Raw genomic sequence first — 26,338 nt, forward strand, 5'->3', positions numbered from 1 at the left:
TAATAATAATAATAATAATAAATATATGAATGACAGTGTATGAGCTCAGACTAGCATGGTATGGAGAAGCAAGACAACCAAATAGATTTAGACACTAATCTGTCATAAAGAGACAGAAGGCAGGGAATCCGGGCCCACACCATTAGACTTCTGCTCCGCCACTCACCATGGACACGCCTGCCCGCGGCCCACCCCTCAGCAGCTGGAGCCCTCTCTGGGCACTGCAAACCAAACAGACCTTCAGCACATTTTAGGGAAGACAGCAGCAGAAAATTAGTTGCTCTGTGCTTGGAAGACAAGAGATCAGCCTTACAGGGGCTTGCAGACCGCCAACTTCTCTAGAAGTTTATGGCTGCAGGGTGACCAGTGATGGAGCGATCTCGTGCTAAAACAAATTCTCTTAACACAAGGACAGATTGCATTGTTCCACATGTTCTTAATCAGTTTCAAATATTAACCCAGCTGGCCGAAAGCAGGATTTCCAATGTGATAAGCACTGTCCAAGCCTGGTAGACATTTTCCATGACTGTCTGGGAGACTGGGAAACAAGTAAATCATTAATTCCTTCAATAAACCTTTACTGAATATTTGCAATGGTGTGATGGCTCGCATCCGGAATATTCTTCAGAAGTTCTCGCTGAAGGCATCGTCCCCAGAGCAGCGGTGTCTGGAGGTGGGGCTTTGGGAGAGCGACCGGCTCGTGAGGCCTCTGATGTCCTCCGGGGACCAACCACCAATGGAGCCCAACTGCTGGGCGACTGAGAGGTGGTAAAGATGCAGGAGTCGAGATCTCTTTAAAAGAAGCCCTTGGGAGCATGCCCCGTCCCCAGTCCCTTTCTCTTTCTCTTTCTCTTTTTCTCTGCTTTCTGGCTGTCAAGAGCTGAGCGCCTCTGCTCCGTTACATCCTTCCACCATGATGCTCAGCCTAGCCGCAGACCTACAAACAATGGAGCCAGCTGACCAAGAACTGAAAGTGCTGAAAGAGCGAACCCAACAAACCTTCCCTCTAAGATGGCTTTCTCAGGTGTATTGTCACAGTGCTGGAACTGACTAACGTGTGGCTAGGAGCACGCAAATGAAGAAGACAGAGCACTAAATACCAGCTCCTGTCTTGGCCGACGATCGCCTGTAGACAAGGGCTAAGCTCCACAGGTCCCTAAAGCAACACGGCAGTTCTCTATCCAACTCCACTTTCAGGCACCTCCGTGGTAGCTTGAGATCGACCGCAGCGGGAGCGCTTACACCTCCAGAATCAGCACATGCTAGAGATCAGGACTTCTTTCCCCCAGAGAGCGGCTTGTTGAATCTTCACCAACACACCACACCTACCAGGCCAAGCGAGAGGCTCCTGTATACTTCTCCTACTTGTCTGCAGCCCCTCCCTCCCTCCTCTCTTGCGCATCGAGGTGTCCAGCCCACGCCAGCTTCCTTTCTGAATGCTAATCCACCTAGGGGGTCATCACCATGTCACGGTCACCTGTGTGTCTGAGGCACAGGCTCTGGGGCAGCCATCTGTCCTCACTTCACAGCAGTGTGGCCTTTATTTATATCTGTGCCAGAGGCACCATAAAGACTTTCAAGCATAGAAAAACTGAACTATATGTTCCTACGGGACTCTGCTTCTGTCGAATGTGGAGGTGCACTGAGTCTGAGTTGAGGCACCCTGGGCAGATTTCTGTGTGAAACATTTCTCATCCTTGCCCTCTATTTAACAACGGCAACAACAAAAATGGTGTTATCAAAGGACAGGCCTCGTTTACGATGTAATATTAATCCACAATCCAGCCGATCCAGATTATTAAAACATCTGGGTCACAGAATATACTTAAGTCAATGTCTCTGAAACCCCCCAAAATAAAATTCAAAGCAATTGCTAATAACATTTCCAAATATTAAATAGGCCATTGTGCTCTCAGAGAGCTGTGTGTGTGTGTGTGTGTGTGTGTGTGTGTGTGTGTGTGTGTTGCTGGGGATTGAACCCAGGGGCATTCTACCTCTGAGCTACACCCTCTGCCCTATTGTTCATTCTTTATTTTGAAACAGAGTCTCACTAAGTTAGAAGGGCCTCACTAAGGAGCTGAGGCTGGCCACAAACCTGTGTTGGCCTCTCAAGTACGAGGATTACAAGTGTGCACTCCACACCCGGCCCATTCGGTTTTCTTAAATACAAAGATATATCCAGAAACAAAAACAAGCTGAGCACCCCTCAGCTGAATATCTAAAATCTGAAATGCCCCAAAATCAGAAACGTTTTGTACAACATGGCATCACAAGTGCAGATTTGCACAGGTCACATCAGACAACAGGTCACAGTCAAGACACGGGCGCTACAAGTGTCCTATCAAACTTGCTGCTGAGCCGGGCGTGGTGGCGCACGCTTGTCATCCCCGCGCTTGGGAGGCGGAGACAGGAGGATCACGCAGGTTCGAAGCCAGCCGCGCTGGCTTAAGAGACCCTGTTTCCAAATTTTTTTTTAAAAGTATAAAATAGGTCTGGGAGTATAGCCCCGACGTAGAAGGGCTTCCAGGAACCCCGGTACCACAAAAAAAAAAAAAAAAAAAAAAAACTTGCTGTGGCCGTTTGTTAAGATCCATATGAAGCACACATGAATTCTGTGTTTAGACTTGGGTCCCGTCCCCAAATATCTCATGTTTAGGCAAAGATTCCACAGACATCTAAGAAAATCTGAAATCCAAACACTTCTGGTCCCAGGTATTTCCCATAGGGGACACTCAACCTAGGCACGACCACCTCCCACCTCCCACCTCCCGCTCTAGAGACGGTCTGAGCAGCAGAAATTGGTGTCACAAAGCCACCAGTTTAGATACCCAGTGACCTTGTTCCCAACAAATATGTAACTCAAGTCAAATGGCAAGGTTTCAGAGTCCTGAACCAGCGGTCACATCTTGCTTGGTACCACGCCTGCCGCCACCCATCCCCGACCCCAGGTACTCATCCACAGCACCACTATAAATTTTACTTCCTGGCTGGACACAGTGGTGCACGCACCTGTAATCCCAGTACTTGTGGCTGAGACAGGAGGAGCAGAGGTTGTGACCAGCCTCGGCAACTTAGCAAGTCCTTCAGCAACTCACTGAGACACGGTGTCTGCATCTCAGTCGCTGGCTGCCCTGGTTTTTCGTTTTGTTTTGTTTTTGTTTAAGTTTGGTTTTTTTCTTTCCTTCTTCCTTGGTACCCAGGACGTCCAGTCTAGGCCTGTACCTTCCTGCACCTGCTTGAGAGTGGCTTTCTTGCCCTCTCTCTTTAGCTCGTGACCTTGGAAATGGCACAGTCTACAGAGGCTTTTTACTGACAGAGCTTATTACTGATAAAAAACAAATAGCTTTTATCACTACTGATAAAAGACAAAATACATATTTTGTATTTTTCAAATGGCCCCCGGGTCCCAGGCCCCTGCGGTCACTGGGGGCCATTTGAAAAATACAAAATAGCACCTGGGAGCCACAGGGCCAGCAAAGCAGCAGGTACCCGGGGTGCCTGAGGCACACACCCCAGGACACGAATGAAGCTCCCATCTCTCGGATTCCACCCGTCTTTTTAAAAAAACAAACTCAGATTTAGCTCACTGGCAGTTACACACCAACCCGGGACACTAAATTCCAAAATGAGGCCCAAGTAACATGAATAAGCCTTAATGTGAGATTCAATCAGAACCTACTGCAATCAAGCCCGAGAACATGTTTTGTCAGCAGATTCATGACTTATAATAGTTATTTCCTCTTTAGACATGGCACTAAAGGACTTGTCCCAAGGCACTGAATCTCAAATTTAGCAAGAGTAAAATCCTCCCTCAACTGCAAATATTTAATTCTGGCCTGGCTCTAAGCTTTCCCTGTCCAGGACGCTCTTTCTTTCTGCACAGAGAGGGAACAAATATATGAGTTAATAAAGCAAAGTATAAAAACTGCTGCCTGCTAAGAATGGAAAGTTTTCTCATCAAAATAAAAGAGGGGGACACAGAAACATACTACCTCAAAGGAAAATGAGTTTGATCAAATATATTATTAGATCTTGGTGGTAATACTTATCAATGTATGTTGCATAATATACTGCTATGGGTGTAAATATATTTAGTAGACATGCTCCCTGAATGTGCCTTCACTTTAACCACTAAAATAGTCTCAGAAAAAAGTAGTGTGTTTAGTCGACATCATGAGCTGTTAGTTCAGAATATGTATTATTGACAATTCCTATTTAATTTAATTGTGATAACGTTGCATATCATTAAATCAACCCTCATTGCACTTCTGCCAAATCCCTGCTTCAATCCTAGACTGATGAGGTGCCTCAGCAGATGTACTGCAGGAATCAAACAGCTTATAAAACATTCCTTTCAAAAGTATGTATTTAAAATGTCTGTTCTGAGCCAAACCCTACGCACAGCTCTGGTGTAAATGGTGAGGTGCAAGAGGAAAGAGAAGGTCTCGCTTTCAGAAATGTTAAGATGTCCAGGAAAAGACACACGCGCTATCCAGGGACCAACTTGGCCTCTTGGAACGAAAACTGGCATTTGACTTTCTCTGAAAAGGTTTTCTTAAGTAGTTTAATCCATCTACCCCTCCGGGTACTTGTATAAAGTTCATCTTCAAGTTCTTGATTTAATGTCTCATTTTAGTAGAAAATTATTTCATTGTTCAATTAAATGTCAACTCAATGTCCCCCTTCAAGCACTGAAAAGGAATTTGGAAGAAAACAGAAAACCAAGGAGAAAGGTAGCTTTTCCAGGACAATACTACAACTGATTATAATCACCATATACAAAGGCACCAGAGGCTTTCAAACACACCCTCTGACGCTCTTGCTCCCGAAGAGTTACCAGTTGATACTTCAGTTGGTAATCAAATTGTTCATGACCCCTTTCTTTATTGCATAATTTTCCTTCAACTTCTTCATATCCATAATTCAATGACCCCACTTAGATTTCAGTGATGACTTCTAACTGATTCAGACCAATTTTGTTATCAGCAAAGGAGTTAAAACGGACCCTCTGCACCTGGGCACAGTTGTGCTCAGAACAGCAAGAATTAATTACCCACATCCTTCCCCTCCCTCCTCCACTACCACCTTCCCAGGGCTTAGCCATTATTTAAAATACTGATACAATGAATGTCTTGCATAAGAGGACCAAATTGGTCACACTGCCACAGATAGGAATTGTGGCAAAAGAAAACTTTCAGGTATCAAAACTGCTATATTGACCCAATATTTAACCTTCGGGACCACTTAGCAAGTATTTAAAACACACTTTTAAAACTGTTCATGAACTCAGATTTCCAACAATTAGTACCTTAAGTCAAAAAGGAAACATTCAAAAAATTCAAGTCCAACTTTACACCGTGCCCCAGGAAAACCATGTTTTTTAAAAATGTCAGGCCGTCGCTTCTTTAGTGAAGAAAACTGCTTCTTTGCCTATTCCTAATAGTACACACCAAGCTAAATTTGCCTCTCTTGGGATAGTTCATTCCAAGGAAAATTCAGTCTCCTGGAATTAAAGCATGGCATTCCTAATTTTTTTTTTATTTCCCATTTAAACTTTCCACTTTTTGAATGAGACCTAACAGTTTTAAGAAGATAACGAGCAGATGAAACGCTCCAGAAAAACTTACCTTTTGCCTGGCCCCAAGTCCTCACCTTCCGGCATTTCTGCCCTTTAAGAAAACAGGCCTGGAGCTGAAGCTACCACACCTCTTGCCGCAGCCCAGGGCCCAGAAATGAACCTTTCCACAGAACCTTGACTAGCAGGAGGGAAAACCCCAGCAGAGAAGATCTTCCCTTTTTAGAAAAAAAGTGCTCCTCCCTGCTCAGAAAGTTGGTGTTTACAAACTTCCCAAGCGCCTGCTTGAATGGAGCTAAGCGCGGGTTATTATGACTGCTCCCTTCTAAAAATAAAGAGGTCACCCCGTACTCCAGGGCCCTGGCTGGCAGCTGGGATCCACGCGGCCGGGCTGCCTAGCATTTTCCTACAGTCCTGTGGACAGGCGTCGCCACCTCCCGGGATGACTTCACCGGGCCAGCCTTCCCTTGAGCTTGCCTTTTTCTTTTCTTTTCTTTCTTTTTTTTTTTTTTTCCTGGCATGACAGGCACCCACCAAAAGGTGGAGTGGCCACCACGGGGCGGGTGAAACTTCACCCTGGGCTATCAGGTCTCCTTGAGTCACAGGAGGGAAATGGAGAGCAGAGAGCCACACAGGCCGTACCTGCCACAGTCCAGAGGCCGCCTGTTCCCACGAAGCCCGGGCACTGGGCAGAAAGGTCCCTTACTCAGAAAAAGGGGCAAAGTCTACTGTGCCATTAAAAAAATTTTTTTTTTTGGTGCTGTGATTTGAATTCAGGAGCAGTCAACCTCCTGGTTGTACTCCCAGCCATTTATTTATGTATTTGTGTATGTATTTACTTATTTATTTTCGTTTGCAAATAGGGTCTTGCTAAATTGCTGAGGCTGACCTCGAACCCGTCATTCTCCTGTCTCAGTCTCCCAGGTCCCTCACCCAGGAAGCAATTAGATTTTGAGACACATTGCTTTAAAAGGAAACCTCTCTTTGGGTCATCTGGATTGTCAACTCGGAGCAAACATGCACAGGAATCAGCATGGAAATGTCCCCCTGGGCACAGGGCCATCTCCCCAGAGCTTCCCCGTGGAGGGCGTTTCATGGCTGGGCTCGTCTCTGCACAGAGAGAGGTTCTCAAAACACTGCTATGACTCCTCTTAAAGGAGTCAGGTAAAAACCACCTCAAAAGCCAGGCGTGGTGGCGCACGCTTGTAATACCAGCATTCAGGAGGCTGAGACCGGAGGATCACGATTAGTGGACAGCATCAGCTACTTAGTGAGGCCCTCTGCGACTTAGTGAGATCCTGTTCCAATATAAAAAATAAAAAATAGGGCAAGGGGTATAGCTCAGAGGTTGAATGCCCCTGCGTTCCATCCCTAGACCCACAAAAAACACCTCAAAGCTTCTTGCTTCCAAAGACACCAAAAGAAATTCCTTTAGAAATATTCTGTGAAGGCTATGGATATACCCTGAAACCATTTTCTTTTTTCTTTTCTCTTTTTCTAACTCTCCCTTGTTTTTTATTTGTTTGTTTTTGGTTTTTGTACTGGGGTCTAAATCCAGGGGCATTCTACCTCTGAGCTACATCCCAGCCCTTTTTAATTTTTTTATTTTGAAAGAGGGTCTAAGTTGATTAGGCTGGCCTCAAATCTGCAGTCCTCCTATTTCAGTCGCCCAAGCACCGAGATTACAGGTGTGCACCACCATGACTAGCTCAATGTCTTTTCTTTCTTTTTTTTTTTTTTTTTTTTGGTACTGGGGTTCCTGGAAGCCCTTCTACCTCCGGGCTACACCCCCAGACCTATTTTTACATTTTTATTTGGAAACAGGGTCTCCTAAGCCAGCGCGCGTGGCTGGCTTCGAACCTGCGCGATCCTCCTGTCTCTGCCTCCCAAGCGCGGGGATGACAAGCGTGCGCCACCACGCCCGGCTCAATGTCTTCTTTTCTGATTGGAAACATTCAGAAGGCAGAAAGTAAGATCTAATTATTTTTATTTACTTATTTTTTTGTGGGTCTGAGGATGAAACCCAGGGGCATTCAACCTTCAAGCTACAGCCCCTGCCCTATTTTTTGTTCTTTATTTTGAAACCAGGTCTCACTGAGTTGCAGAGGGCTTCACTAAGTAGCAGAGACTGTCCGCGAAAACCACGATCCTCCGGCCTCAGCCTCCCGAATGCTGGGATTACAAGTGTGCGCCACCATGCCCGGCTAGAAAGTAAGATCTAATTGTTAAGAAATAATATATGGCTGGGTATGGGGGCACACACCTGTAATCCCAGTACTTGGGAGACTGAGACAGGAGGATCATAGGTTCAAGATCAGCCTAAGCAACTAATCAAAACCCTCAGAAACTTAGTGATACCCTATTTTTTCAAAAAGAAGTCTAGGGGTACAGTTCAGAAGTAGAATGTCCCTGGGTTTAAGGTTCAATCCCCAGTACCAAATATATATATATATACATATATATGTGTATGTTATATATATACATATATATACACATACATATGTACGTATACACACATATATACATATATATGTGTATATTTTATATATTTTATATGGTATATATATATTTGGTACATATATTTTATAAATATTTTATATATAAATTATACATAATATATATTGGTACATATTTCATATATATACTTTTTCATCTTTTTACATATGACAGCTAATCTCAGCAAGATATTTCTCTTCCATATGTTATAATTGTCACAGTGGTTTTATTTTACATGTGAAAATAAGTAGCATTCATCACATGAATATTTGTCAGAGTGGCTTTCTAGAACATAAAAGAATTGAAAGGTCTAAACAAACACTATGGTCGCCTGCTTTCTTCTGAATTCCGCCGGCAATTTGGTGGTGACGCCGGGCACAATCAGAAGCAGTTCTTTAGAAGACTTACTCTTTCACACCAAACCTAAGATTTAGAAACGTCAAGGCCCAACGTTCAACACACACATATTCTCAAATGCATCTCTGGGATACAGGTACCAGAAAGAAAACTCATTCACAGATCTCTGTAGATCAGGGTGGACAGAAACCTCGTGGAACCAAAGCCGTGTACTCTACTGTTAGAAATCACCAGGGTTTTAAAGAATTGAAATACTGAAAATAACCCGGGCAGGATGGCGCACACTTGTAATTCCAGTACTTGAGAGGCTGAGACAGGAGGATCGCAGGTTCTCAGCCAGCCTCAGCTACTTAGTGAGGCCCTCCGCAACTTAGTGAGACCCTGTTTCAAAATAAAGAATAAAAAAATAAAAATAAAAAATAGGGCTGGGGATGTAGCTCAGAGGTAGAATGCTCCTAGGTTCCATCCCCAGTACTGCAAGCAAAAGAAAAAGAAATATTGAAAATACTATCCGTAATGGTATTTCAGCACTGTACCTAACATTAACCAGAACAAATAACTGACGGTATTAGCTGAGTTCTCACCATTCTGTCTTTTAATTTTACCCTGTTCTCCTAAGCTCTTATTTCACTACGCAACTTAGGTACCAGTTAACTACAGAACTGACTATATCCCAAAAACTCACCTCTCAGTTTTACAGGTCGATTAACTGATCCCTGCGATAACTGTGAATTAACTGTTACTACCATGAAATACTTTCTAATACTCCCTTCACACACTACTTTATGCATTTTAGAATTGCTTCCCCTTTAAGTATGTATGTATGTATGTATGTATACATATACATATACATATACATATACATACACACACACACACACACACACACACACACATATATATATATATATATATATTTGGTGTACTGGGGTTCCTGGAAACCTTTCTACCTCCAGGCTACACTCCCAGACCTTTTTTATATTTTTATTTGGAAACAGGGTCTCTTAAGCCAGCAAGGCTGGCTTCGAACCTGCGCGATCCTCCTGTCTCCGCCTCCCAAGCGCAGGGATTACAAATGTGCGCCACCACGCCCGGCTCCCTTTAGGTATATTTGAGGAAAAATTTTAAACTCACAAGGACAGTGGAAGAAAGAGACAACACCGGTAGCAAAGACCACAGACTAGCTGACCACAGAGGGGTGTCCCACGGAGGTCCTACAGCCCTCCCCCAGACACTGCTGGGCACTCCTAGGGCTGTTGATCTGAGACCTCGTGGACATTTAGAATGCAGAGAGAAACCGATGCCCACTGAAGCTGTCGCCGAGGTTTTCAGAGGCTGAAGGCTTGGTCCAGCAGAGTTTTGGGGGGCACCGGTGAGGCCAGTGGCCCCAGGCTGCCCGCCCCTGTGCTGAGCGCTCTGCTCCCTCCTCCAGACAAAGACCTGCAGGGCCCACATGCTCTGGCAGAAACCCGTGTGCTACACGCTTCCCTATTTTACCTTTTCCAGTGTCCACATTTCCCCCAAATTTGTGTGCATTTCATTTTAGCAATGTACTTTAAATGAGATTTAAAATTTTTCCCTTTGCAATTTAATTATATAGCGCATCCTAAGAAAAACCATTGCCATTTCCAAGCTAAAGGTCTACTTTGTCCATGGTGCCTTTCTCCTCTTCACACAATCATTAGACTAAGAATTTTCTTCTTTCCTTCCTCCCTTTCTTTTTTTCTTTTTTCTCCCCCCCACCCCCCCGCAGAAGCTTTGATTAAAGCTTTTTTCAGAGACGCTGTGACGGACCCTCCCTCACCTGCAGGTCAAAGGGCACTATAAACAGCGAACATTGAGATGCTGGCGCTACTGTACAGACCCGCTCTCGCTCATACCCCTCCCCACGTTGCCGGTCAACAGAGAGCTCCGTTTCTAGCAGTAATCTAAACACTAGATCGCTCCGTCTTGCTTGAGCTAAGTAAGACCTTGAGATTGAGGGTGTTTGTTTTTATTGTTTGTTTGTTTGTTACTGTGAATTGAACCCAGGAGCATCCTACCTCTGACCTACACTCCCAACCCTTTTTATTGTTATTTTTTAAATTTTTAACAGGGTCTCGGTAGGTTGCTCGGAGTCTCACTGCCCCACTGAGGCTGTCCTTGACCTGAGATCCTTCTGTTTCAGGCTCCCAAGTATGAAACTGGAGTTTTGAATAAAGAGATACAGAAACATTAAGCAGCCCTAGGAATCTTCCTGGATGGACATCCCCTTCACTCCTCTCATTTACTTTCTAAATAGAATGCAGACGCAATGGATGGATCCCCAGAAGCCACTCTGGCAGAGGTAACTTATGCAACGGGGACCAAGCATGGCAGGGCTCAAAAAAAGAAGCCTGGGGCTGAACGACATTGAGTCAACAGCCACGGACCACACTCTGCCTCTGAACTTGCCGGTGAGAGAGAAATAAAACGCCACGCATGCGCCTGTTACTCGGAGAGTCCATCAGAGTAGTTCCAATTAATCCATGGCTTTGGCTTCCACAATTTCAACCATCCAACGTCAACTTCAGGCCAAAGACACTAAATGGAAAATTCTACAGATAAACAATTTCTAAGTTTTACTCTCTCACCACCCCATCCCATTCTGCCCTTTCCTGTCCTGTTCCACCCAGGACACAAACCAAACCTTTCTCCACCAAATTCACGCCGTGTGTACACAGCCTGCCCACCGGTCATGTGGGGCCGTCTTGGTTTCTGGTCAACTGTGGAGGGAACTGTGATACCTGTGATCAGAAAACACTCATTTAGTCAGGCTTGGTGGCAAACGCCTGCGATCCCAGTACTTAGGGAGGCTGAGACAGGAGGATCGCAGGCACGGGGACAGTCTCAGCAACACTACAAGACTCTCAGAAATCTGTTTCAACTCTCAGACCCTGTTTCAAAACAAAAAGTCAAAAGGGGCTGGGGCAGGGGGGTTACAGCTCAGAGTTAGAGTGCCCCTGGGTTTAATCCCTCTTAACACACACACATACACACACACACACACACACACACACACACACACACACACCCTTAACTTAATAATAGCCCCAGACCATAAAAGTGGTTACAGATATGCCAGAGTAAATTGCTCCCATTAAGTAAGAAGGTAAAAGGATTTTTACCTATTAAGGAAAGAGAAAGAACCTGTATGTTGAGGTTGCTAAGATTTACAGAAAATTCTTATTACTGATCCCTTGACTAATTTATAAATTAAACTCTATCCTGAGCATGTACACACGTTTAAAAAGTAGTATACAGTGGGTTTGGTTTTATCCAGCTTCGGGCTTCCCCTGTAGTCTTGGAATGTGTTCTCCATGAACAAAACTAGAAGTGGGTATGATTGTACTCAGGCCCAAAGTTAATCCTAACACACGATTGCCCTGACAGTATAAGACGCACCATTAAAACCAGACAAATCTATTCAAACAAAAGGATGCCAGGCTTGCACCTCAGCTCCCATGGCAAGATGAGCATCAGTGTGAGAGAGAGAAGACCCCTCCAACCTGAATTCTTCCTGATCCCCACTCTGGTTTGTGAGCTGACTACTGGTGATGCGGTCCATAGGTTTTGGTGATCGTGTGTTGGAGGGGTGCGCTCTGGACAGGATCCAGGAGAGAGCATTCGGTGGCAAAGGTAGTAACGCCAATGAGGACGACATAGAGAAAGACGCAGACACACACACACACACACACACACACACACACACACACACACACACACAGCTCCGCACACACACACAGCTCCACACACGCAGCTCAAGTGGCCCCTGCTGAAGGACGGTTCAACCTGTCCTACAGGCCACGGTCAACCCTGGGAGCGATGGCGGGGAACTGATGGAGAGGAAGGCGTTTAAGGTAGCCAAGCCCATGTGAGCCCGCTTAAGAATTCTGGCTGGGCACAGTGGCGTACACCTGTAATCGCTGAGATTTGGGAGGCTGAGGCAGGAGGACTGCGTGTTCCAGGCTATCCTCAGCAACTTAGTGAGACCCTATCTCAAAATTAAATAAAAAGTTTGGCAGGGGTGTATCTCTCTCTCTCTCTCTCTCTCTCTCTCTCTCTCTCTCTCACACACACACACACACACACACACACACACACACCAGGTGTGGTGGCGCACATCTGTAATCTCAATATTTGTGAGGTTGAGACAGGAGAATCACAAGTTCGAGGACAGAACCTCAACAACAAAGCAAGACCTCAGTAAAGTAGTGAGGCCCTGTTTAAAAACAAAAAATAAAAAGGGCTGGGGATTTAGCTTGGAAGTATTGGAAGCAGAGTACCCCTGAATTCAACCCTCAGTACCAAAAAAAAAAAAAAAAAAAAAAGTGCCAGTGGCTCCTGAGAGAGTTCCAGAATGGATCATGCTGGCTGGAAGCCCAGAGGCAGGAAGGCCCCGAGCCAAGCCAGGCTGCAGGACACCTCCCTTACTCTCAGGAATGGCCTCAATGTCTCAGACCAAGGGACAGATTAAGGTGACTCCTTCAGAACTGCTCCCATCCCAGCTTCTCCCAGAAGGAAGTCCCTAGAAAGTGCCTTAGGACAAAGGGTCTGGGAGCAGACGCGGGGCAAGCCGGCCTCGCTCTGAAGGAGCTCCCTGGCTGCAGCCTCGGGAATATCAACTACAAATACCCGGGTCCCCAGACCCGGGGGAAGGACTTCTCTCACTTGCGCACCTGGCCCTGGGGCTGGCCTGGCTGTACAGGGGATGACTTGATTCAGAGGTTGTCATGCCTTGAGCTAGTCTTTGTTGTTTGGTTTCAATCCCATGAGGCCATGGGCTTAAAGACGGCAAACACTGGGATCCAGGGTCACTTCCTAGCCGAATGTGTTGGAGCACACCAGTAAGCCCAGTACTTGGGAGGCCGAGACAGAAGTATCACAGGCTCAAGGCTAGCCTCAGCAACTTAGTGAGGCCCTTACCAAATTAGTAAAACCCTCTTTGAAAATAAAATAGGGCTGGGGGTGTAGCTCAAAGGTAGAACGCCTCTAGGTTCAATTCTCAGTACCAAAAAAAAAAAAAAAAAGTCACCTCCTTCCTCACAGCTAGAAGGAAGATGGCATACGCCTAGAACGCCCACAGTCATTTAACATCCTGACTTGGGATGCAACCCTCAGGACCACCAGGCCCAAGCGTTCAAGACCTATCTCGTTTGGACCTCTGGGTGGTAGCATAGTTTGTCAGCTCTGAACATATTGATTGACTGACTGACCACTACTCAGAGCCTAAAGTAACTTACCAATCCATCCATCAGCGGCAGGCACCCACAGCCCTACAAGAATCTCAAAGATACCAGAAACAGCACAGCGATGCTTGCCACTTGTTCAACACCAAGTGCTTGGTGCACAGTAGGTACACTCCTGCAACCACGCCGAGAATCCTGGGCACGTGGAGAGGTTGAGCCCCCGACCCCACAATCCTCTGGTCAAGAAGTGGCAGCTACAGGATCCACACCCACTCGCCCTGCACCAGAGTTGCGTTCTTAGCCATGAGGCCACACATACTATATGGTCTTTGGGGACAGCTTCTGTTTCAGAAAATACTATACCAACCCTTGTCAAAGAACAGAAATGCAGATGGTTCAGGGAATGGCTCCATAGGATTTTGTGGCAGGAGAGAGAGACTTGGATCAATTCTACAGCCAGAGAAAGTGGGGTCTTATAGCCAAGAAGTAGTGGCAGTATGGAGTTGGGGACATAGATGGAAAATTCCTAAATGGTTGGTACTAAGGCTTGTATATATTGCTCCAAAGTTCATGAGTCAGAAAAAAATGTAATCCTCAATTCCATATGTCGATGATATTTGGAGGTAGGACCCAGAGAGGTGATTAAGGTCACAGTCATCAGGGTGGGACCCCCCAGGTGGCATTAGTGGTATTCTAAGAAAACACATATGAACCAGTACCTTTGCCACGCGATGTTCTCCAATTATCACCAAGATGCAGCCAGGAATGTCATGGCCTGGACCTCCCAGCCTCCACAGTTGTGAGCTGCATAAAGCTCTGTGTGTTATAAATTACCCAGTCTGTGGCATTCAGTTACAGCAACACAGAGCAGACTAAGACAGAAGGGCAATTCTTCGCTATACTGATCAGACAGAATGTGTGTGTGTGTGGGGGGGGGGTCCTAGGAATTAAACACAGGGATATTCTATCTCCAAGCTTCACCCCAGCCCCTTGTTTGTTTGTTTGTTTGTTTGTTTGTTTGTTTGTTTGTTTGTTTTGTAGTGCTGGAGATTGAACCCAGAGGCATTCTACCTCCAAGCTACACTCCAGCCCTTTTTATATTTTATTGTGAAACAGGGTCTCACTAAGTTGCTAAGGGCCTTGCTAAGTTACTGAGGCTGGCCTTGAATCTTTGATCCTTCAGTCTTGCTGAAGGGAGGCCAGGGTGACCAGACATTATTGAGGGATCGAATATAGGAAATAGGGAAGCCATACTAAACCAATTTGATGGGATTCTCATTAAAATTGGATTCTTGAGGACTTGACCAAGGACACAGCCTATGAAAAAGAGTTCACAGGAACCTGACCAGGGTCTGGCCAAAGGGAGAGCCTTTACCGTTTCTCAGTGAAAGAACAGACATTGTGCTATTTCATGTATCATCATTTAGTGTTATAAAATGTGTAGACCCTCCAAAACTGCACAATCCAAGATGTGGTTTGTTGAATTGAGATATACTGTGAGTACAAATTTTGCCTCTGTGTGTGTGTTGGGGGGGGGTAACTTGGGATAAAACCGAGGGGCATTCTGCCTCTGAGCTACACCCCTAGCCCTATTTTATTTTTTATTTTGAAACAGGGTCTCACTACGCTGCAGAGGGCCTCGCTAAGTTGCCGAGGCTGGCCGCGAACCTGCGATCCTCCTATTTCAGCCTTCCGAGTGATTATGGGCATGCGCCACCATGCCCGACTCACGCTCAATTTCTAAGAGCAAGTAGGAACAAAAAGAAAGTCACCTATCTCATTAATAATTTTATATGAACTACGTGTTGAAATGATAGTATTTTGGACATACTGGCTAAAATAAAATTATAAAACTAAATCTCATCTGTTTCCTTTTTGTCTTTTTTTCACATGGCTAACAGAAATCATGTGTGTAGCTTGTACTGTGTTTACTCTGCAGCACAGCTCAGCAGCTGTAATTCCCTACTAATGTTGTCCAAATGACACATAGAGCAAAAATTATAGTCGGAGATAGCTACCGACAATCTTAACTGTTTGAAAAACATTTCCAGAACTGCTTGAAGGGATAAGGAGATTACAAAAGATGTCAGCAGGGTGTGATTGCAGAAAAGAGTCCAGGGGCCAGTCCCTCCCTCCCTGACTATCTTGACTCATTAAGAGTATAAAATTCCCCTTCTCCCTGGCCCTATGTCCCACCCATGTATTCTAATGATGCTGATACAGAATCTGTCCCCACAGAACTTCAGAGCGCATGTTATGTAAGCACTTTGAAATAAAAAAAAAATGGAATGGTGTTATTATCAAACCCAGTATATTTCTGGAACCAAGTGGATTCTCCCTAGATAAAAAAAAAAAAAATCAAAGGATAGAATTTGCATATCTGTACGTGGTATAAATAAAGCCATTCAACCATGACGATCTGTAAGCCAGGCTCCCAGGGAAGAGATGGTCCCCTCTGTTGCTTTGTGGCTGATGGAATCATACTGAGATTTGCCCTAGATGGTGGCTTTTAAAGCAATATGAAGTTATTTTTTTCTTCCTCTCAAATGCAATGTTCTTAATATATCAAAGACCAATGACCACCAAAGCAATAAAAGTTCATACCATGGACGGGAGCAGGGCACAGAAACACGGCCTCTTTCCCCAAAGGTAGCCCCTTGCCCAGGCCTTCAGGGCCCACGTAGAAGATAGGAGCAGCCAGCAGAAAAGACAGTGGAAAACTTTTTCTCTGTCCTTCCTCATACTAATTAGATCAGCCTTGACCCAGTTACCTATTTGATATTTTCACCTTTTTTACCTTAGCACATGGCTTCCCTCAAGAAGCAAGAAGAGCTAGCACCGCTAAAGGCATCACCCCAAAGCTCCGTCCACCTCTCCATTCTTTATTCTGAGAACATCTATCCCTGTTACCTGGGGTGTGTCTCCTAAAGTCACATGTTGGAGACTTCATCTCAGATGCAGCTGTGTCAGAGGTGGGGCCTGATGAGAGCTGAGTGGGTCGTAAGGAAGGTGCCCTCCCGCAGGAATTAATCTCCTGACCTCCTGTGTGTTATTTATTTATTTATTTATTTATTTATTTATTTTGTGGTACTGGGGTTCCTGGAAGCCCTTCTACCTCCAGGCTACACTCCCAGACCTATTTTATACTTTTTATTTGGAAACAGGGTCTCTTAAGCCAGCACGGCTGGCTTCGAACCCGTGCCATCTTCCTTTCTCCCAAGCACGGGGATTACAAGCGTGCACCACCACGCCCGGCCTCCTGCGTGGTTTAGCTGCCATGAGACTGGGTCATGTTTCAATTGTGAGACCGAAAGCCGCATCCGGTCCTCGACTGGGTCTTTGGTGCACACTCGCTTACCCCTTTACAAAGCAGAAAACCCTCGCCAGTGGCTGCCCCGGGCTCCTGAATTTCCCAAGCTTCAGAAGCATAAAGTAAGTCAACCTCTTTCCTTGATAACCTGCCGGGCCCACGGTATTATGCTGCAGCAATGGGTTATGGATTAGAGCAATCCCTGTGCCCTGTTTCCAGCCTGCTGGGGTATCCCCGGCTGCACCCCTTGCTAGGGTATAGCTATTAACAGACCCCTTCAACACATCTGTGCCCCTGTCCAAGCCACAAGTTGTAGGGCACCGCCCCATGTCCCCATTTTCTTACCCAGTCTGTCAGATTGTCTACAGTATTCATTTGCGCCAGAACTGTCTTAACAGTCACATGGTTTGTTAGGGACCCAGCTGGGCCCCACCATGAAGACACATCTTTGCCACGGACCACTCACTGAGGCCAGCGCGTGCCCAGGGCGCCCGTCCTGTCCAAGCCACGCCCTCTGTGTCCTGTCCAAGCCATGCCCTCTGCGTCACCCCGCTATGGGTTGGACCGTGCCCACCCAGGGCATGTTGAGGTGAAGCGCTGTGGGAGTCGTGCTGGGGAGGGGGCAGCGGCCGCCCAGGGCACGCTGGAGAAGCGGGGAGGCAGGAGCCGAGGACACAGACATGCAGAAGAGGTGGAAGGTTATGTGAGGAAGGACAGATACCTGGGAGAGACAGGAGTGAACCGTAGCAGGCTGGCTCCCAGCCTCCCGGGGCTGTGTCCTCTAACAGGGACCGTTTGTCATGTGACTGTCCAGCCCTCCTTATCAAATTTTTCTCTCGTAAGCCAGTTATGGTGGCACACACCTATAATACCAGTACTTGAGAGGCCAAGATAGGAGGATTGCAGGTTCAAGGCTAGCTTCAGCAGTTTACTGAGACCCTATTTCAAAATTAAAAAGAGCTAAGGATGTAGCTGAGAAGTAGAATGCCTCTGGGTTCAATCCCCAGTGCACACACATGCACACACGCTCATACACGTATGTTTGTTGTATGTTGCTAACTTTGTTTTTTTGCGGTACTAGGGATGGAACTCAGGGGCATTCTACCTCTGAGCCACACCCCCAGTTCTTTATTTTAAAACAGGGTCTCACTGAGTTGCAAAGGGCCTCACTAAGTAGCTGACGCTGGCCGTGAACTGCGATCCTCCTGTGTCAGCCTCCCGAATGCTGAGATCGCAAGTGTGCGCCACCACGCCCGGCTGTTGCTGACTTCTGTGATGGTCTGAATAGCAGAGCTAAGTGTACAGTCCACGAGAGGCACCTGCCCCTCATTCCGTGGATGGGGGATGGAGGATGGAGAAGTAGAGTGGGGAGCGGCAGGGAATTCCGGGAACGGGGAAACCTGGGGACAAGTGGAGATGGGGAGGGGTACCACTTGGCAACAGCTGGAGGAAGAGTGGAGACACCGGCAAGGCTCTCAGACCCCGTGTGCTCCGTCGCCGACTTGGTTTCTGCTGTTCCCTGCGATCACTCAGACCCATTTTCACTGCCCTAAATTACTGTCTACAAACTAGACTGTGCCACCCTCTGAGAGCCTGTGGAGTAGATTCATTCCTTCTCTCCTTGACACACAGCTGATGGACCTCAACTATGTGGCCAACGTCTCCTTCTTCCTTCTCTTTCCCATCCTTCTCCTAGCCACACACTCTCAACCCTACTCCCCCAATAATAACAATAATAAAACTTCTGTAGAACTCCTGCAGGGGTTGAGACACCTGTGACCAGTGGGGCCGAACCCCTCATGGGACACACCTGCCCCTGAGAACGTTTCCTGCCTTGCTTTTTATTGCAAGCCATCTGTGTATCTGAGGGGGCAAGTTCCTTGGCAGAGCATCTTTGGTTCTCAGAAATTCAGAACAAAGAGCCTCACCAGAGACAGAACTCTGGCCAGCTGCGCAGCTCTGAGCCAGCGTAAGGAAGTGGAAATTGTCCAATCCTCAAGACAGAGGTCTCTGCGGATGGTGGACAGGAGGGACTCAACCGGGATGGCGCACGACTCAAAGCAAACCTTATCACTTGACAGGAGGGACTCAACCGGGGTGGCGCACGGCTCAAAGCAAACCTTATCACTTGAAACGCAGGGGCGATTATACAGAACCTTCTGTCCGAAGCTGGGTTGTGTAATGCTTCGGTTACATGCTAATACTGCCCGTTACATTTGGCTTATTATTAGTGTTAGAGACCTTTCATCCCTTCAATGGTGGCTGAGAAGATGCTACTTGTCTATTCATTGATCCAGCATTTTAGAGAGAAGCCAAACTAAAATTAGACTTCAGCTCGACGCTCTGTGGCAGATATTATTCTTTTCCCGTCCATTTTGAGCGTCTGGGTCAGGTGACAGACAGCCTCCGCCAAGTCCCTCTTTACCACGATTCCCCTGGCAACACCCACCGTGGCCTGGGCTGAGTGAGCGCCACCTGCAGACGCAGCCTTGGACTGGGATGAGATGTGTGCTCAGAAGCTGAAAAGACTTCTCTTCCAGGACCCAGGGCTTGGACTATGTTTCTGGGCCAATCAATATCCTCTAACTTCCAGGCATTTTTTTTCTTTTTTGGTGGTACTGGGGGTGGAACCCAGAGGCTTTCTACCTCCGGGCTATGCTCCCCGACCTATTTTATATTTTATTTGGAAACAGGGTCTTACTAAGTTGCTTGAGAGCCTCACTGAGTAGCTGAGGTTGGCTTCGAACCTGAGCGATCCTCCTGTCTCAGCCTCCTAAGGGGGATTACAAGCGTGCGCCACCACGCCCGGCCTTCCAGGAACCAGCCCATCTAGAAGGCTCTGTGGCAAGAAAAGCTGGGCAGGGTCCTGCCATTTATGAGTGGGGGGGAAGGGCTTTACCTCCAGAGACCTCATATCCGCCTCTCTTAAAAAGGGCGATTTCTCCAGTAACCCAGCACACTGGGGTTTCCTTATTGCCTCGCTCACTGGTGATAAACGCTGCCTCTCACAAACACGGCTTATCTCCACAAAAGCCAGCTGTGTGAACTCCTGCCAACGTGCTCTTATGAAAGCCATAAACAATAAGCTGCCATTTTCCCCGTGGCCTTGATAAAATCTCTAAGACTTAAACCAAGCCCAGATTTCCTTTGCATGTGCGCCATTAGTCCCTTTCGTTCTTCTTTCCTATTTTGAGTATTAGAGAAAGTCCGTGGTTTAAAAATAGAAATGAGACTTGGCTTCTTTACGTGCGCCTACTTTTAGCACCAACCATGGCAACATTATACACAGAGTTCATCATAAGTTTTCATGGTGGACTCACACTGCCAGACACAGCTTCCCACCTGCCTGCTTAGAACCGGTGCGGACTTTTACCTATCCAACTTGATTTTATATTATCTTTTAATGAGAGAATGAAATCACAAATGGTGCTATAAATTGTAGAGAGCGATGACCCGTCAAACTCCTGACTCAGCCTCTGTGCCCAGCACAAGCAATTAAAATGTAAACATCACCTCAGTCCTAAATATAAGTGAAGGGAAAAGGACACGCTGTGTCGGAAGCTTTTGAGCCGGGCCAGTGAACAACGTGTGTGTCCCCGCCATCCGCAATGGGCGTGCGTGAGGACATCGTGTTTACACGCGCCCTCCAGGACGGTCCCTGTCCCTCCTGCCCACGCAGTGCATCGGCCTCGGACAAGGAGACAGTCAAGGAGTCATGTCAACAACGAAAACCAACTGTTCCTGGTTTCTTCACAGTAGCACCAAAATACAGACCCAAAAGGCAAAAGCGAGGCTCCTCTTTGGCAAATAGGCTGAGACACCACGTAAAGAGAGAGATGGCGCTGTCCTCAGCCCTGTTGGGAAGCCAGGTTCACAGATTCCAGGTGGGTATGGCAGGAATCCTGGTAAAACTTGGGGATGGAGACTTAGAAAACACCGGGTTCTGAGGTATATCAGGATTCCTCAGGATAACAAGACCAAAGGGATATCCACAAAGAGCTGATAAAGCCAATAGGTCCATATGGAGATATTTAAGGGACTGGTTCATGTAATTGTGAGGGTGGTGAGTCTAAAATCCACAGGGCAGGTTAAGCAAAGCCAGAAATCCCAGCAGGAGGTGTAGTTCTGAGTCTAGAGTAGAGGCCGTCTAGGGGCAGAATTTTTTCTTCAAGGGACCTTGGTCTTTTGCTTATAAGGCCTTCAATAGACAGGACAAGGCCCACTCACACTTACAGCGACATCTTGATGGATATTCCAGCCCAGCTGAGCTGACATCAGTTTAACCATCACAGCAGAAAACTCTGCCTGCAACGGGGCATCCAGGGAGTGGGTAGCCAACAGCTCAAGGAGATTCTATAGAAAGGTTATTTTCTGTTTCCAAGAAAAATCATTGAATATTGACTTACAGGCACACTGTTAAGGAGAAAAGGAAACCTCAAGCCCTGCTTAGTCTTCACGTGTTTACTGGGGTGCACCCGGTGGAGCGCCCGTGTGACATTAGTTGTAGAACCAACCATGGTGTCAGTGCCCTCGGTTACGAGGAAGGGCAAAGGCAGAAAGGAGGCTGACAGACCCTCTTCCCAAAGGTTTCCACATGCTCTACCGCGGAATGTGGAATCCCAGGAGAAATGCTTTGTAAAGTAACTAGAATGCCCCTGAAGTGAACTTGGCAGATTGCAGAAATGGAGTCTAAAAACTAATAAAGTTGAAAAGACAATAATAGATGAGGCAGGCCCAAGATTTTAATTTTAATTTGCTTAGCAAACACATCCATCACCAAGAGTCGGAGCTGTTCTGACGCTTCTACAGATATGAATCCATTTACCACCATTCTAACTCCATCAGAAAGGACTGCCGTTGCCCCCATGGGGGTCTGCGTGATGTGCCTTCAGTCCCCTGCAGGAACGAAGGAGCCGCTTCTCCAGGTGCGGGAAGCACTGGGGGGACACCTCACAGCTGCCAATCCTCTTTGGGCACCATCTTGGCTAAAGAAAACTGCTTCCCCTAACGTCAGGCCTCTCTCCAAGGCCAGCCAGTGACTGATCTGCACAGGCGTGTGAAAGCTAGGCTTCCCTGTCCCAATTTGGGGCAACTCTGCAAGGCCATCCCATCCCGGAGCTACCTCTCGTGTTGACTGAGGCCTTCATCAAGATCGCATCAGGGCTCAACAGCTCCCTCTGTCCAGCCCTGCTTCCTCTTCCTCTCCTCCCTGACGTTGAGCCCTAGCACTCCCCCTTACATTTATTTTTCCCCAACTCGGAATCTTCTTCCTGGGGGATCTTAGAGAGAGGAACAAAGTACCTAAATCACTTGCCCAAAGCCTAAGGTCAAATAGCTGATAGAGAGGGAGCTGCCACTTGAACCCAGACCACCTGGCTCCAAGGCAGAGCTCAAAACTATTTCATCAGGCTATTCCTGGGTAATGATATTGGCAGGGTTTATAGGGTTTTGTAAAATTAAGATTTTACCTTTCATCTCTGAACATAAATGTTTTGTTATTGTTCTGTGGAGTCTTTTTGTTGTTGTTTTGGGGTGTGTGTGTGTGTGTGTGTGTGTGTGTGTGTGTGTGTGTAAGTTACTGGGGAATGAACTCAAGGACATTCTACTCCCAAGCTACAGTCCCCATCCTTTTTATTTATTTATTTGAAGTAGGGTTCTCTAGAGTCTCACTAAGTTGCCGAGGGTCACTTTGAGCCTGCAATCCTCTGGGCTTAGCCTCCCAAGTGCTAGGATTACAGGTATGCTCCACCACACCTGGCTAAGGCAAAGTTTTTGTGTTTTGCTTTGATTTACCTAAGAGTAGCCCTCAACAAGAGCATATGACTTCACGTTAATGATTTTACAAAATGTGTTAAGTACTAGGGCTAAATATTCAATTTGCTTTGAATAGAATGGCACAGGAGAAGGAAGAACTGGCATCAGTCGATGCCAGTTTGGGAGGTCTAATAGAAATTACCTGGTAGAGTGAGCGAAAATAACAACAACAATAATAATTAAAAAGTGAAGGCCAGGTATAGTGGTACATGTTTTAATCCCAGTACTTGGGAGGTTGAGGCAGAAGGATGTAGGTTCAAAGCCAGCTTCATCAACTTAGTGATACTTGGTTTCAAAATAATAAACAAGAGACGGGGTATAACTCAAAGGTCGAACACCCCAGAGTTCAATCCCTAGTAGCACAAAAAAGTGAGAAAATTTTATTACAGATTTCATAATTATTTGGGGAGAGTGACCTCACAAGTAAAAAGGCTTGTGTTATAAACTAGTCTTTCAAAAAAATTCTTCAAAGAGTAATATAGTAGCCGGGCATGGTGGCACACGCTTGTAATCCCAGCGCTTGGGAGGCTGAGACAGGAGGATCGCACAGATTCGAAGCCAGCCTCAGATACTAAGTGAGGCTCTCAAAAACTTAATGAGACCCCGTTTCCAAATAAAGTATAAAACAGGTCTGGGAGGATAGCCCTGGGTTCCATCCTTAGTGCTAAAAAAAAAAAAAAGTAATATAGTAAGTGGTCACATAATGAAGACTGACTAAAATACAATTTTTAGTGACTCTAATTGTGGGGGGGGGTACTGGGATTGAACTCTGGAATATTTTACCTCCGAGCTACACCCACACCTTTTTATTTTTATTTTTGAAACAGGGGGCTCCCTAGGTGGCTGAAGGTCTCAGTACGTTGCTGAGGATGTCTCCAAACCTTCCATCCTCCTGCCTCCGTTTGCCAAGCCCTGGGATTACAGGTGTGCATCGCCACACCCAGCTTAGGAACTCAAACTCATTCAATGCTCCGCCACAACTTAACAGTGAAGGCATTTTTTCCTTAGACTCAAAAAGTGGCTCTAGTCCCCATTACACTGGTATAAAAATAGTAACATTTTGAAAACTATTATGTAAATAAAAAGGATTTTCCATATGTTAATATTTTCCATATTAGCAGGCAGAGGTCATAATTAAGATCAACAGAAAATGTCTGGGTCTCTTAAATATACATTCAAGGAAGCATCTATTCTCAAAGTGGCGGCAAGCTTCTCCTGGACTTTGGCAGTGGAGGGACTGAGGGGGTAATTATTTTATGTTCAAAGTGTAGGTGTGGATGTGAGATGCATTAAAACAGAGGTTAAAACTCTTGTGAAAGGACCAGATAGTCATTACTTCTGGTATGCAAGCCAGATGGTCTTGGTCACAACTACCCAATGCTAGTGTGTGTGTGTGAGTGTGAGTGTGTGTGTCACTGTGTGAGAGTGTGTGTGTGTGTGTGTGTGTGTGTGTTTTGCTGGGGATGAAACCCAGGGACATTCTATGTCTGAGCTATTCCCCCAGCCCTATTTTCTTTGTACCAGTATTGAGAAATGGCTTTAAAATGTATGAATGTACATTTGTATCAATAACATCAGTATTCGAAACCCAGAAGCTTCAGAGAAAAGGCTGCAGAGTTCCAGGCCCCCAGGTTGGTTAGCAAGAGAACAGAGGAAGCCCAAAAGCCTAGGGTCTTTTACGTTTCTAAGAGACGCAGACTTCCTCAAGGATGTGGAGGGATGCCATGGGCCTCCAGTGATCCCAGACTCCTGATAATCAACTAACACATTTTGGGGTGTAACAAAAGGCGTGGGGTCTGTGCCGGAGACAGAGCAGGGCTACAGGAAGGAATCCCCACATCAAAAGACCTGCCCTGGAGAAAGGGCAGATCTAGTCGGGTCAGAAGAGTAGTTATAAAAAGACTTTGGTAACTTCTTTTCAAGTCAGCCCCCTATACTATCTCAGGTATAGGGCTTTACTAAACTCTATTCTATTCTTGCATCTTTGTGATAAAAAAAAGTGGCTTAAGCTTACAGAGTTTGAGCTAAAGTTTTCTATACCTAGTTCAGAAAAAGGACCTGTACTTATATCTGTCACTGGAACAGTTTCAGGAGCCCAAAAGGGCCCCCGGAACAGTCCCCCCACCATCACATATTTTTTTACTTTGAAACAGGATCTCACCACCATGCTCCACTTCCACACAATTTGCCTATTTTGAAATTGATTTTTAAAATACCACCCGAAGCCAGGTGTGGTGGTGCACGCTAGTAATCCCAGCATTTGGGAGGCTGAGACCGAAGGATCGCAGTTCACTGACAGCCTCGGCAACTTAGTGAGGCCCTCCGCAACTCAGTGAGACCCTGTTTCAAAATAAAAACTAGGGCAGGGGGTGTAGCTCAGAGGTCAATGCCCCTGGGTTCCATCCCAAGACCAAGCAAAAAAAAAAAAAAAAAAAAAAAAAGACCATCCGGAAGGAAATATGTACCTCCATGCTATATTTTCATGTATTAACTTCTGAGTTAGTATATGATCACCACCCCTGAAGGACACAGGGTCATTCTGCCTCGATATTCAACAGCAGCAAGCTTCATCCTGGAGTAATTCAAGCACTTGAATGTTAAGCTGTGAGCTCTATTGACCAGTTTGGCTAATTTTTGCATGTCTTTAATTGCAGATGGACATTAATGCAATTAAGTCCTATTACTAATCATGGTTATCCTCTCTATGGCTCTTTTCTTCCGTGAGCTTTAAGTATTTTCAAAAAACTTTCCCACCGCCAGGCGTGGTGGCGCACGCTTGTAATCCCTGCGCTGAGGAGGCGGAGACAGGAGGATCGCGCAGGTTCGAAGCCAGCAGCGCTGGCTTAAGAGACCCTGTTTCCAAATTAAAAAGTATAAAAATGGGTCTGGGAGTGTAACCCAGAGGTAGAAGGGTTTCCAGGAACTCCAGTACCACAAAAAAAAAAAAAAAAAAACCTTTCCCACCTATGGATTCCTTTTCTTTTTTTTTTTTTTTTAAATGGTACTGAGAATTGAACCCAGGGGCGTGCTACCTCCAAGCTACATCCTCAGCTCTATTTAATTTTTTCTTTATAAGCAGGGCCTCACTAAGTAGCTGAGGCCAGCTTCAAACCTGTGATCCTCCTTTCTCAGCCTTCCAAGTACTGGGATTACAGGCATGGGCCAGCTCTGTGCATTCTTTGTTTAAACAGCTAAAATCTACAAGTAAAAAAATAAATAAAATCTAAAAATCTATCTTTAAAAATAAACAAGTGGAAACCAAGTCTAGGATTCTGCGTCTGGGTGTCCTGTGTGTGATAATAGGAGACCGAGACCCTTTTATTTGAAAACCTGCCTAGAAGGATCATCAGTAGGTTGTTTCCAAATGAGCACTTGATAAGAAAACAACTTTCTGGCTGTGTTTTCTAGACCTGGAGGGCATCCGTGTGAGGACCAGGAGAGTTGTTTGTATTTCATTGGCTAAGTCTCTGGAAAAGAGCGTACCTTGAATTAGCAGCTTGACTTTGCTGTCCAGATAAATATTGTGTTGCTATGCCTGAAATCGCCCTGTCACGTGGGTGACCCACCTGGTTGTATAAT

At 46.0% G+C, this 26,338-nt stretch overlaps 1 protein-coding gene across 2 annotated transcripts in view; it reads right to left on the bottom strand.

Annotated features, from left to right (window-relative positions):
* The window catches only part of RETREG1 (reticulophagy regulator 1), a gene marked incomplete at its 5' end in the record, with an annotated part of 172,667 nt that overhangs the window by 37,281 nt on the left and 109,048 nt on the right, over window positions 1-26,338 (bottom strand). Inside the window, one exon of one of the 2 annotated variants that reach the window (XM_080703492.1) lies at window positions 5,628-5,662. The exons of the other annotated variant lie outside the window; for it this stretch is intronic. Within the exon in view, the coding sequence (XP_080559618.1) occupies window positions 5,628-5,662 (35 nt within the window). Of the gene's footprint in view, window positions 1-5,627; window positions 5,663-26,338 lie in introns of those variants that run through there. 2 annotated transcript variants of the gene reach the window in all.

The sequence above is a fragment of the Muscardinus avellanarius genome, assembly GCF_963383645.1.
Source record: "Muscardinus avellanarius genome assembly, chromosome: 1".
Lineage (NCBI taxonomy): Eukaryota > Metazoa > Chordata > Mammalia > Rodentia > Gliridae > Muscardinus > Muscardinus avellanarius.